Raw genomic sequence first — 13,674 nt, forward strand, 5'->3', positions numbered from 1 at the left:
ACATACTCCCATTGACCCCCACAGGAGTTTAGTGCATGTGCATGTGTGAAAAGTGTGGTCCAAAAAATGAAAAACAGTCAGTTTTGCCTTTTCAGCTGGTGGACCTCTAAGCAAGGACAGGGCTGCCTTTAAAAGACTGGGGTAGTAGTAGACTGGATGTATTTTACGACATCACTGGAAGCTAATCAAGGCAAGAATAAATTAATCACAAGTCACAGCCATATGAAGTTCTTAGGTAAAATCAGATTTGTTAGAGGGTGTAGTGGTTTGTTTTGGGTTTTGTTTGTTTGTTTTTTAAAATCAACAGAAACTTGCCCTCTGCATGATGCACTGCCTGCTCCTGGGTCTTCCCACACTCGGATTTCAAAGCACATTTGTGGCTTGTTGTGCTCTAGTGTTGTTTGGTTGCTTTTTCTGGTCGAGGATTTTTCCGTATGATTACATTCTAAAAGTGTGCCATAGATTACATGGCCCATAACCAGGTTACGAGAAGAGAACACAGGTCTGCATTTAGGAAAACATCTTTAATCCCAACAGGGGCAGGTTCAAACATTCAGCTTACAAACTTTTCCAATATTGACTTGGTTAAATGTAGGGACAATTCCTGCAAATGTCAGGGATGTTCACAGGGGGAAAAATCGGTAATATTTAAAATTAAAAGAGAAGCAAAAGAGCCTGAAACAGTTTGCAGGATTGGGCTTCAGGTATGGAAAGCACAATGTTAAAAACTTGGTGTAATGCAAATCCAGTGATTTTTGCATTTATTCTAAAAGAACAAATAATGTCAGATTTTGTCAACTCTTTAGTTAAAAGTGGGAGAAAAATACTGACTATAAAGGAGGTGAATGAAATGACCTGTGAGGCTTTATGGGTAACATCAAAATCACTATTGAAACAATGATCCCCCCACAGTTGAAAACATTGACATTTGCTGAAGAAATTCAAAAGTCTTGAACACAGTGCTTGCTGCTTAGTCCAATTTCAAGTCAATTGAAGGAAGCAAAATACAAAGAGAAAGGTCATATTGACTTATTATAACAATCCTAATGAATCTTGGCCCTCTGTTTTGCACTTCCAGTGGAAATATGAACTCAGTGGCTCATTCCCTTCCTCTATGTGCTGATTCCAAAAACACAGGTAGAAGGAATAATCTTTTGCTCAGCTTGATCCCCCAACAGCACCATGTCTCTGTTTAAGCAGAGCCTAAAAACCAGCTTCCTTATTTTTAGAAAAAAACATTTACTAAAAGGAACTGTTGTTGACAAGAAAAGTCACTCATATTTGAATATGAAACTTTTCCAGCACTCTGAGGGGAAAGATAAGTAATTTGAGAGTCACAATCAGTAAGGAAGGGACTGTGAAGGATTTCTGTACAGGGAATATTTCTTTGCCCCTCCAAGAGCACTGGTTCTGTGCTAAACCGAAAAAGGGACTTCTGTTGCTTATAGGTGTACCAGTCATGGATCAGCACTCAGCTGAGTAAGATACCGTACAAATGCAGAACAGAAAGACAAATCTGAGACAAGAGCTCAGACATGGATGCAGACAGACATCTGGGGGAATAGAAGGAAACAGTAACATTATAATATTTGAGTCCTTATTTCAGATAAACAGTGACAGACACAATGACAAAATTTTTTTGCATTTTTTTAAAGCTGCTGCTTTCTCTGTCAGCCCCAACCCTGCCATCCCCCAAACCTAAATGAAATAAATCAGTCTGTTAATAATGACTGAGCTGCACTGGCAGCCAAGGTCGGAAGTCTAGTGAAAGACAAATGGTTAAAGTTTACTAAGCAGATACAAATCACCAAAAACAGGTCTTAAAATGGGAAGTGTCAGGCAAGCCCTTAATAACAGGTAATACTACCAGCCCCACCTATAATTATGGTACTTGTCTCCCCACCCTCTGAATGTCACCCGTTTCCATCAATTGCAGGCTTTTCAGAGCACAGACACTGCCTTGGCAATGTCTGCACACTGCCTTGCAAAAATGGGGTGATATTTTTTATCTGGGTTTCTGAGCAGCTGCTGCAATACATGGATTAAATAATAACAACACAAATAATGCAATAATAACGAAACAGGAGTCTCAGCTCTGCGCACATCCAGCTATGCCGATGCTATCATATCCCCTGTACCATTTCAGGCAACCTTGAAAGACTGTGTGTAGATGTATTGAAAGGAATACATTTACAGAACATCACATAGTCCCCCATTAGGAGATTTTTATGATCACATTACTATGTGCTTTGTCTTCAAACGGAGATTTCCCTGGCTTTTCCACCCATAAGCAAGAAAAAATACTTGCCACACTCATTATCAGTCTCTTGGTTCAGAGTTTCTCTCTGATGTACAGCTGCTTCATTTTGTTTCTCAGTTCCAACAAGACGTGTTATTGTCACCTTTTCTGTAACAATTTCCTTATACTTCTGAAACTCGGCGACAGTCAAGGATATTACTATGAACCTGAAACTGGTACAAACTAAGAAATGTTTTAGATGTGAAGAGATGGTTAAATATTTTTGTTTAGTTGTCATTTTACACATTTAGTGCCATTTGGGTTAGAGGATTTTTTAAAATTATGTCAGTGCTTACTCACAAGCCTTGTAATCCGTTTGCTCTGTTTAGGGGGACTTAATGAGTGTGCAAATCACATGGAAAATTCTATACTTGCTGATTTGATATGGGGTGCTTTTTAAACGTCTGACTCAATTCCAAGAAAGAATAAAAAATAATTAATATATGGGATGAATTTTCAAATAAATAGGCATTTGCGAAGCAAAATTAGGGAAGATTTTGAGAGACTCAGTGCCTCAGTGAACAAGCTCCTGTGTATTTGTAATAATATAACTCACAAATCACAGTAAGTCAAGTGTGGTTCTTTGATTTGTGAAAATATGCAAGAGTATCCTTTTAACTATCTGATCAGCTCCATACCGAGCCCTCACACTACCAAAAGGTCAGAATCCAAAAGGGTTAAGTATTGACTGACAAGAGGATGAAAGAGAAAGCAACAGAATGTAGGTGTATAAAGGTCTTGAGGGACATTCCTAAAAGTCAGTATCAGTTTTTACTCTTCTTGCACAGGACCAGATATGAATTTCAAATAACGAATAGATTCAGATCATCTGTACTTTTCAAAAACGTGAAACTCATATTTATCTGTGCCCATGCCAAAAACTTCTCTTTTTTCTTGCTCAAACCTCCATTATTTTGAAAATTCATGCCAAAAAAAAATCATTATTTTTACATTTTCACCCATTTTCACCTGTTTAGAACATCATACCCTCTCCTGTCTTTGACCATATAATTTGTACAGTCACTTACTGAATTATGCAGCCCAAGAGTTTAAAAAACAACACATGGGTGAAATTTGCTAGTCACCTGGTGTGAAAACATGTTAGAAACAAATGGATTTGAAAGCAAATAAAAACTCGGGTGCTGGCTATTTCCAGCACCACCAAAAAATGCTTTGGATCCTAAATGCAACAAGCAGGTTAGTGAGTTACATAAATGGGGAATGTGCCCCTGCCACTCAGAGCAGCTGCAGCACAGCCTTAAGAAGGACTATTGCCCTGTTAAATGACCTTTCATGGTGGCAGTGGCAGGATGGGAGACTCACAGGGTGAGGGGTTGACTACAAAAGGCCCTTGGCAATCTGTGCCCCACTTTCCTTTTCTTAGGGGCAGGATGTTTTGGTAAGAGAGAGTTTGCTGGCAACCTGATCCTCCCTGGAGTTGTGGAGATCTTCAAAGGAGATGTGCCGGCAGCCGATGTCCCTCCTCCTCCTGTTGGGTTTTTCCTGTTCACACTGCAGATCTCTCCAGCAACAGACCTCCTGATCAGCTCCTTCTTCTTTCCACAGCACAAGCTCAGCCATATTCGAGTCTCTTAGTACCACACACCACATCAGGAAGCCTCACCATGTTGTTTATGTGGCAGAACAGCTCCACTGTGCAGTGGTATTAACCAGCTTCAAAAAAAAAAAAAAATTTGAGAAGTTACGTGGCTTCTAAAGGGAAGCAAGAACCTGATGGTTGAGAAAGGCAAATGGCAAACAGAGGAAGACTGGGAAGCCAAAGGAAGAAGCTTATGAGGGGGAAATAGCTACCAACCCAGCCTTTTGACTTAGGGCTTCACAGAAACCATAGTATCTTTGTCCCACACATGCACCAGGGATAAATAAATCTGTTGGCAAAGTTGGCAGAGCCCTTTCCTTACTCCTGCTCTAGAGGTTTTGGTGCCCAGATCTAAAAGCTTCACCAAAAGACACTTTGCAAGCCCTTTGTGCTAGAGGACATCTGATGTGAAGAACAAGAGCCTGATTTGTCCAGCCCTGCAGAAGGGCAATAGAAGAGCTCAGAAATTCTAAAGCCAGGTCCCAGCTCAAAAACCTCCAGCAATACAGCACCTGTGCCCTGAGATGTGGCACAGCCCTCTCTGGATGGCAAGTGAGCTGGCTCAGGGTGGGCTGCAGGGACCCCTGGGCACACGTAGCAGTACCTCCACATGCTGTCTCCCCTCCAGCCCCATGGATGTTGCCTGACAAATTATAGCCAGTGATGCTGCTGTTAATGGCAATATCTCTTGGAACGGCTTCATTCAAATCACACTTCTCTGGCAGTGCACAGGGAGAAAGGTGGGTGGAAGAAAAAAGGCAGAGACAGCCCAGTAGCAAATATTGACACCAAACAATAACAAAACATTATTGTACAAACCCAAACAGTGAACAGGTCAATCTATGGATGAGCATAGCCCAGGAGAGAGCTTCAGACTCATGCATTCGTGTTCACATTTCTAGTGCTAAAGAATACGCTTGCAGAAATGGAAACTGTGTAAGAACAAGTTGCAGAAACCGAGAGGAGGTAAGTAAAAAACACCAGTCATTTATAATTATGCAGGAGGGCAGATATTACCAGATATGATAAAGCACTAATGCAATTGCTCAGTTTGGGGCTTGTTTGTTTGTTAGTTTTTAATGAGGATACTCTCACAGGCCTCCCTTAACTCTCAACAAATACTTTCTTAATTGGGTGCCCAGCACCAGTGAGGATTAGGTTTACACTCAACATTCAGAGTAAACCTTAATCTTGAGTCACATTAGCCCATGAACAAAAAATAATCTCTACTTTGTTACAGTCATACATACAGCAATACAAAGTTGACAGTCACACTACCTGCCTTGCACAGGTTATCCTACACTTAACTACCTGCTTTTCTCCTCTTCTACATTTTTGTTCTTTACTGAGGGAGGAGTGGTTTATGATGGAAAATAAACAGCTTGTTGTACCTTCTCTCCCCCTCCGTTTAATTCATCAGGATGCATGTGCTTTCTTAATGAAGCCACCCATGATTTCCACTGTGTACTGTTTTGTAGTGCAAAGTCGCTGCTCTCCAACACATGCATTTCTGCTGGGTAGGCATAGGTCAACCACAGTTTCCCTGAGTTTTCCTGATGAATGCCAAGCAAGGACTTTTACTTGGCAGACAGCAAATTTGCAAAAGCACCTGCTAGCAGGAGCAAGGGAGGGTATGGAGTACTCCACTAGCTGCTTAAATAACCTGAAAACCTGTCCTTCAGTCCTGCCTCAGATCTCCAGTTTTGATTTGTATTTTCCTACCCTGTGTGATGTGGTCCTGATAACCTCAGCCAGGCAGTGCTTGGGTACTTCCAGCAGCATGAAGCAGTTAGATGGATGTACAGGTTATGAAATGTTGATCCAATTCCCTCACTGAAATCAACTGCCAGCAAAATATGGACATCCTCTGAGAGCACGAATAGCACCCTGACTTGTAAAAGCAAGATACCAGGAATCTGAGAGAAAGAGCCTAAAGCATCACTCATTTGTAGCACCAGCTTTACTTAGGAGAAAGGAGACGCTGACTGGGCTGTGGAAATACCTGCAAGGAAGTTTGCGAAAGCGCATTTTTACCCTGTGCTTCATATGCAGAAATGCTATACTATTTAGTCACTTGGATGATGACTGGGAGACACATTAGCATGAACTATTATGGAGATGAATGCCTCAATTTTAGGAATTCATATCCTAGTTGTTACTCTGAGAAAATTGCTATGGACATAGATTGAAGCTGAGCCCAACTAATAACTTAAAAATCAGATCTCTGGAGTAGACATGAAGAAGCTGCAGAAAACGAAACAGGAGTTTTATACAAAAGCAGCCTTAAAACCAAAACCATTTTCACCAGCGTGATATATATATCTTTGCTTAACTGATTATACATTTTCTTCGTTGGCCAAAAGGGATTTGAGACATGCAAATTCTAGCTTAGGGATGAGTTGTGCCACGTCACACTTGCTCATGAGTAATCCAATTGACCTCCCCAGGCCGCCTCATGTGAGCAAGCGCTCCTCACCGCTGCTGCGGGTTGCACAGGCGTGGGGTGTCAGTGCACTTCTGCATCACCACCGCGGCTGCCCCGCTTTGGCATGGGGGCTTCGTCAGGCTCCTCTGAGCATCACAATGCCGCGCTGAAACACAGGGGAGAAGTGTCCTGGGTGACACATTTGTTTGATTAGTTCTCTTAGGATACTCATGATACTTTTTTTCATGATCCTAGAAGGAACGTTTCAAGGTTACTCTACGAGAATAATCAATCTTTTAAAACACACAAGTTCTCTAATTACACGTGAAAAGAAAACAGAAAAAAAGCGGCGTGTGTGCTGTGGCAATGAAAGAAGCTAGTAAAGTCAGCACAGCTGAGCCCCTTATTTTGTCTTTTCACCCAATGTCAGACAATTAGGTCCGTGAACAGTAAAAAAAAAGGGGGGGGGGGGGGCGGGAGATAAAGAAAGAAGCATGTGGTTAATTTTTACAACACAGTGCCCAAATGAAAAGAGACCACTTGGCTTCATCTAACTTCCCATCTTTGTAGTCTGAAGGATGCTGTAACACGCTACTGGTACATGCCTGTAAGGTAACTAGTAACTGGCTTCCATAAACACTACATTTACCAGAAGAAAAAACCAGTAAAAATCCCTGCTTAGTTCACTGCTCATTATACAAGCCAAATTGCAAAGACAATTTTTTTTTCTCTGCAATGAAGCAAATGGAAGAGCCAACACACACAAATATGCATCTGTTACTAATGAGATGTTTACAGCCCCTGCCCTGCCAATTGCATGCATGTAATACCTTGCTGCGTCCTTACCTATAGAGCTCTGGTTAAGAGACAATAGGTGCAAATTAATGTCTAAACAGACATTATCTCTTCAAGCCTGGACATGACTTGAAGCCTTGTTAAATATTTTTAAATGCCACAGCTTTCTAGTGAGGTTTTAAAACCTTTCTTCCACTCTTTGTTGATGGTAAAAATGTTCGGGGGACGGGACAAGATATTTATAACAACAGGACATTTTGCTCTGCACTTTGTTTTAGCGTGTGGGGGGAATAATAATTGTATTCAGACTTGAAATGGCTTGGGTTACGCAGTTCAGAGCACAAGCACCTGCAGCAAATTAATTTGTTGTAGCACATTTATTATCTCATAGCTTCTATTTAGGCTGCAGCTGTTGCTATTATGTTAATAATGTTTTTTATCATCACTGTATACAACAGGTTATGGTAATACAGAAATTTTGGGGCGTGGGGTGTTGGTTTGGTTTTTTTTTAAATTTTATTTCTCAGAAAGAAAAAAGATGGGGAGAATATAACACATAAGCATTGATCAGGCATTTAGCCTTCTGTTTATTAGCTGATTTGAAAGAGAATGGGCAAGAGAAATTAGAAAAGAGTAACAATAGACAAAGATGGCGCGTGCAGAATTTGTGAAAGCAAAAAAGAAGAAGAGATGGAAAAAAAGAAAGAAAGAAAGACCGAACACCGCAGTGCTGGGGTGGTGAGTGTTCGGGTGGGGGCGGGGAAAATGCTGCAGTTTTCGTGAAATAATAAGGTGGAAAAAAAGGCATACAAAGAGTAGGTTTTTCATTGTCTGTAAAATATAAACACAGATGAATTCTGTCTTTGGTTTGTTCATGCTTTTCACTCTGCACAGCAGGGATGTTCTTAAGAAGTTGCCCTCTGCGAAATTTCACTAAATGGAAACCGTGGACCCTGCATGATGCGATTATAATCACACCAGCCATTCTTTTTACATAATTTTTTGTTTAAAATCCAGTAATGCTTCTTGTTTTTAAAACATATATCTATATCTATACAAGCATCTAAAACAGCGCTGGTTTATGTCCCCCCAGCAAAGTGCAAGCTGAAGCTATAACTGGCTGTATCCCATCCGCAAATCTCCGTGGACTCAAAAACAATATGAAAATTTTTAGCTGACAAGAACATGTCTGCTGCCTGCAGTCACTGCAATAGCTCACCATGTTGCCTACTAACCAAAAGATCAAAAATTATCGATTTCATGGCGCTGCGTGCTTGGGATAGAAAAGCTACTTGAAAATTTGCATTATTTAAGAAATGAATTAAGAGAAAAGACTCATGTTTTAGAGCACTTTGGAACGTAAAAATGGCTTTATGTTTTAATCTTATCAATGATTTACTATAATTCTATTATTTTTAGCAGCTGGGGTCTGGAAATGATTTTTTTTTTGCCGATGAATTTAGGATTTTGCCGCAGTATACATCTGCAGTCCCAGAATCCTCTGGTAAGATAATCCCTCCTGCGATGGGGAAACGCCTTTAACCTTTTCGTGAATGAAAAATATGCAACCATTTTGAAATAAAAAGGGGGAAAGAATGATGATTTCTAAGAGCTGGGATGAAATTTACTGTGAATTGAAAGAACAAGGAAAGGAAAACATACTGTAATCGCGTTGTGGCGTTGGAGTTTCTAGCTGTTGTCTCCATCGCTCCTACCCTTTCTCCAACGGTGTCCGTAAATATGCCTGGAGTATGGTGTTACCCATATCTCACGCGGCTGAGAAATCGAGAACCAAGACATTAAGAAATGCAGCGCTTCCTTGCCATCACTGCGGAAATGCTACAACCACCACAACCTCCATGCTGCAGGCTTTAAGGAAAATTTTGATTACTGGTCATTGAAATTCATTTGACCAGTGGATTCGTAAGATGACCAGGGCTGCGTTAGGGGAGCCAAGCCTCTAGAAAGCATGAGGTGTTTACAGCTGCTCAGGGCTTTCAGCTAGTAAGGGAGAGGGAATTTTTCTGCGGCATAAGGAAATTCTGAAGCCCTAATCCATGCGCAGCCTTGTTCAAATGAAACTACTACTCCGATAGTCTCATATTTTCAGACTGCACGGTAATTAAGAAAGAGTGGTCTGAACAGAAAAATCGGCTCTTAATGATTTATTATCTTATGTTTTAAGATTATATATTAGAGCCAATTACTTGGAATAAGGAAATCTGGCCTAAAGCTATTGAAAGAAAAAGGCAAAATTACAGATCAACTACCTTCTTAAAGACAGCTTCCTATATGAGTACAGCTATATATTTAGAGTATTGAAAATTAAAGGGTTACAACTCTTGGAAACGAGGGGTTTCATGTGGACAGAGTTTGATTAGGGACGAAGGAGGTCAGTGTCACACCTCTGCAACTGTTATTGTTTCTTCCTATGTTTTTGGACGTCTTTTCTGCCAGGGTGCCTGAACACAACCATTGCAATTGCTTTAAATGAGGAGTGTGAGACCCATAACCATTAAGAGACAGGCTCACAGAAATTTTAAATGAAAACTTAAATGCTGCCATAGACGCGATGATGACAACGTTTTGATCAGTATTGTGGATTTTTGCTTACATAATCATGCATTACATTTCGAATATAAAGCCATCTTGATATTTTCTTGGCTAGTAGTAATTAAAATATATGTATTGGGAGATGCAATGCTTCATGTTTAGTCTGTTCCATTGCTTAATATGCCAGTAATCAGATATTCTGATGAGTAATGCCTCAGCTATTAAACCAGCTGGAGACTTTTTCTTAGTTTCTGAAACAAACCTGATAAATAAACTGTTGTAGGAATTCCTGTGTACTGAATTCAAGAAGGAAGTATTAAGGTATATTGCATTTATCCAAAACAGGGACACAGAGGGAAAGAATAACTTTTTTTAATAATCAAATTGGTGCCCAATGACAGTTCTATTTCTGATGCTTGCAGCAACATTTACAGACTACTTCAATTTATGTCATTTGAACCAGTTAACAAGATTTTTTGATCATTGTCTTCTGCACTAATTTATTACTAATTTGTAGGGTCTTTCTTTCCTTCAAAATGACCCGTATATACACACACTTTTTTTTTGCATAATTTTCAAGAAAAGTAAAATCTCACCATTATTTTTATGTTGACTAATTCTATTTTTCTTTGTCCATAAAGAACAATTTTTTTCCACTGGAACTGAGCCTGAATGGCATAGCTATTTAATTTAACAGAGTAAAGACCTTGATGTGTATTAGTAAAATGTAGTCTCAAGTATGAGGCAGAAGTTACATTGATTAGTCCTGTGTCTCAAAGAGCGTTTAAATACTGCAAGCATCCCTGTCTCTTCTCCTCTTCGCTCCTGTATGAAAGTGAGACTGTGACTTTTTTAATATACTACAACCTCACTTCGCTGGAAGAAGACTCCTTTACTTTTTGTCTTTCTGGTTAAGAGGACAAGAATGATGCATTTTTTTGCTGACAAGTGAATATATATTTAGTCAGTGTCTGAAAAAAATATCTTGATTGATCAAGTTGATTCTTGAATATGTTCCTAGAGCATGCACAGTTAGAAGCCAATTATGCATACATTTTTAAGATCCATATGGGAAATCAAAGATTCAGGCCCAGAGCCCTAGATATTTCTGTAATTGGTAATTTTGCTTTGTCCTCATATTAGTACCATGGCTACTCATTTGTTACTATGTTCCTTACAAACATAGTTAAATGCCAGGATTTCAGAAGGAAAGGTGACCATCTAAGTTTACCTTTAGTTGTTTCTTATTTTTAATTAATGGGCTTCCTACGTTTTACCGTACTAAAAGTTGACTCTCCAAAAGCAGTGCTAAGGATGTAAAAAAAAAAAAAAAAAAAGGGTTAACAAAAAGATTTAAATCATTATCTTTTAAAATTCAACCATGAAGCTCTCCTTTGCACTGAGGATTTCTTACTGCAAGGATACACAATGGACATGTTAGGAGACTGCTTGACCTTTCGAAAAAAATATGTCTGCAGCATATTCTTCTAGTGAACTGACACCAAAACAAACCTATTAAAGTATAAAAGAGCGCAGAGGAAACTTCTGAAGCTGCATAGACACAGTCAGTGCTTCTTGGGGAGGAAAGGAAAAAAAAGTAGAAGAAGAAGAATAACCGGACTGTTCGTGAATTTACTGATGAAGCCCTGCACTGTAATATCCCATATAACATTTACTCTCCTTGTTTTGGTAGTGGAACTTGACACACTATATTTTAGAAAAATTAGAAATACAAAATGTATTTTAGAAACATTTTTACAATTGAAAGAACACCAACAAGTTAATCATAACTGCAATTCACCTATTAAGATACTTGTTTTTCTGGAGAAGGGGTTTGGGGTTTTTTAAAGTGCAATTTTAGAAAATGTTTAGCTACCTAATAGCTAAAAATTGCAAAGCTGATACGAACCAAATTTCTATAAGCAATGTGTCTAGATGCAAAAGTATCCTAACCACTTTGCAGTGAAACAAATAGAGATTAAAATTACAACAACCCATGCAGAAGTAAAGCATCCCAAAATCAACAAGAGTTAAGCATTAAGTACTAAAGGCCTTATGAAATTTATATATATATATATATATATATATATAAGTTGCATGTTTTAAACCTGTTTTTAAAAGGGCTAGTTCCAGTTGTCCTCGTCAGGTCAAAAAGAAAAGCGGTCCACAGTTCAGGGGCCAGAAGCAAAGACATGGACCATACCCCTCTTGCTCCTGCAAAATCCAGGCTCCAAAAGCCCCATCCCTGCAGACCTCAGGGGGTGGGATGGCACACAAAGAGGCTCTGAAAGGTATCTGGGACCATGCAATGCATCAAGGGCGTTCGGCTGATTCTACTGTTGTTATCAAGTACCCAATGGAATTGCTTATAGTGAATTTGGCAATAATGCCCTATAGAAACAGCACTTTGAACTTATATAGTACCTTTGATCCAGGGATCTAAAAGGAGGGGTCTGTCAGTATTACTATTCCCATTTTACAGAGGGTGAAACCGAGGCAGAGCAGATTTTCTCAAGGTTGTGGAACAAGGCAGCTGAGAAAGGAAGGTGGACAAAGAAATTAACTCTTCCCCCACACACTTTTCTCTTTTTTTTATTGCTCAAGCCAATCTTCAGGAATACTTTCTCTGGCTCTTATCTTAAATGGGGATCAAATTTCTGGTGTCAAGAACAAGGTCCTTCTGCTCATAGCTGCACCAAATAACTCCCCAGGAAGGTGATGAACAATCACAGTCCACTGGCCTGATCTGGCAGAATTTTCTTTGCCAACTCTTGCCGACAGCTGCCCTCATTCTTGCCCTTCTTTTGACCAGTACTGTCAAAATGGGCAACTGTCCTAAGAGAAAACAGCATGACAAGGAAAGCCTCATTTCTTGATTCTCCAGCTTCAGGGTTGTCCAGGTGACATTTCTTTTTCTTACTAGTGGGCACCAGACGTTGTCCACTGCAGAGGGAGGCTGGTGGGTGGATGATTGCTATGCCCTGAGATGGCAGGGGGAGCAGAGAGGAAAATACGATTTTTTTTTAACACCATTGCCTTTCCAAAGTCATATGAGTAGTGACAGCTAACCCACACTTGGGACCCCTCCCCTGCACTTACCCCACTGGATTGTGGCCCCCTGTCACCCATTCCAGTTCCACCTTGTCTCTTGTATGCAGTAAGCCTTACATTACTCTCCCAACCCCTCCGGCCCCAGCCCAGGAGAAATCCCCTGTTTTAAAAAGCTCCAAATTCAAAAGAAAGCAGTTTACGTGAAAATCAAGCAGCACTGTGAAAGAAGTTCCTTTAGTCTAACACTACCTGTGACTGACAAATCAACGGAGGAAAAAACAAATCTTTAAGTGCAACTTCCTAAGTAGAAACTTAGAGCCTGTTATAACAGGATTACCAGAGGAAAAAAACAGGCGTAAAGGTACCCCCTCTGTGAACCGCGCATCTCCCCGCTGCAAGAACTGCAGAAACTGGAGGCTGGTGGGGGACAAGAGGCTGCACGAAGCAAAACAAGAATTCAACCCCCCACATCAGTTCGTGCCAAAGCAAATTTATGCTGCGGGGGGAACAAAATAATATCCATCTTTCGCTGGCAACGGATGTTTTCCATAGCCACGTTGGTATATACGGTCCTTATTTCATGTGGAGGGAGGTGTGAATGTATTTTTCCATCCTGGAATGTTAAACACAGACTTTGCCAGTGCAAGACGGTGCACGCAAAAAGTCTGTAAAACATTCTGCTATGCAAGCCCCAGCATGCCGAGAAGAGGCCGCCACGGACGTGCCTTCACACGCCGCGAAAAAACCTTGTGCAATCCGTATTTTCCTGTTTTTTACGACTCGCTAAAGAAGCGAGGGGCGGGCGGGGAGGAGGAGGTGTTGGGGAGAGGGGGGGAAGCTCGCTTCTCCCATTAAAAAAAAAAAAAAAAAATTGCATAACGAGATACTTTTCTTTGGCAACTGCTTCCTGACAAATATTTACAAGGGCAGAGCGGGAGCGCGTTTCCGCCG

At 40.4% G+C, this 13,674-nt stretch overlaps 1 protein-coding gene across 1 annotated transcript in view; it reads right to left on the minus strand.

Moving 5' to 3' along the window:
• Positions 1–505: 505 nt before the first annotated feature.
• ULK4 (unc-51 like kinase 4) overlaps positions 506–13,674 on the minus strand; it is a 256,761-nt gene continuing 243,592 nt past the window's right edge. Inside the window, exon 37 of the mRNA XM_032105931.1 lies at positions 506–3,973. Coding sequence (XP_031961822.1) covers positions 3,910–3,973 — 64 coding nt within the window. The 3' untranslated portion in view covers positions 506–3,909. The remainder of the gene's footprint in view (positions 3,974–13,674) is intronic.

The sequence above is a fragment of the Corvus moneduloides genome, chromosome 1 (assembly GCF_009650955.1).
Source record: "Corvus moneduloides isolate bCorMon1 chromosome 1, bCorMon1.pri, whole genome shotgun sequence".
Taxonomy (NCBI): Eukaryota; Metazoa; Chordata; class Aves; order Passeriformes; family Corvidae; genus Corvus; species Corvus moneduloides.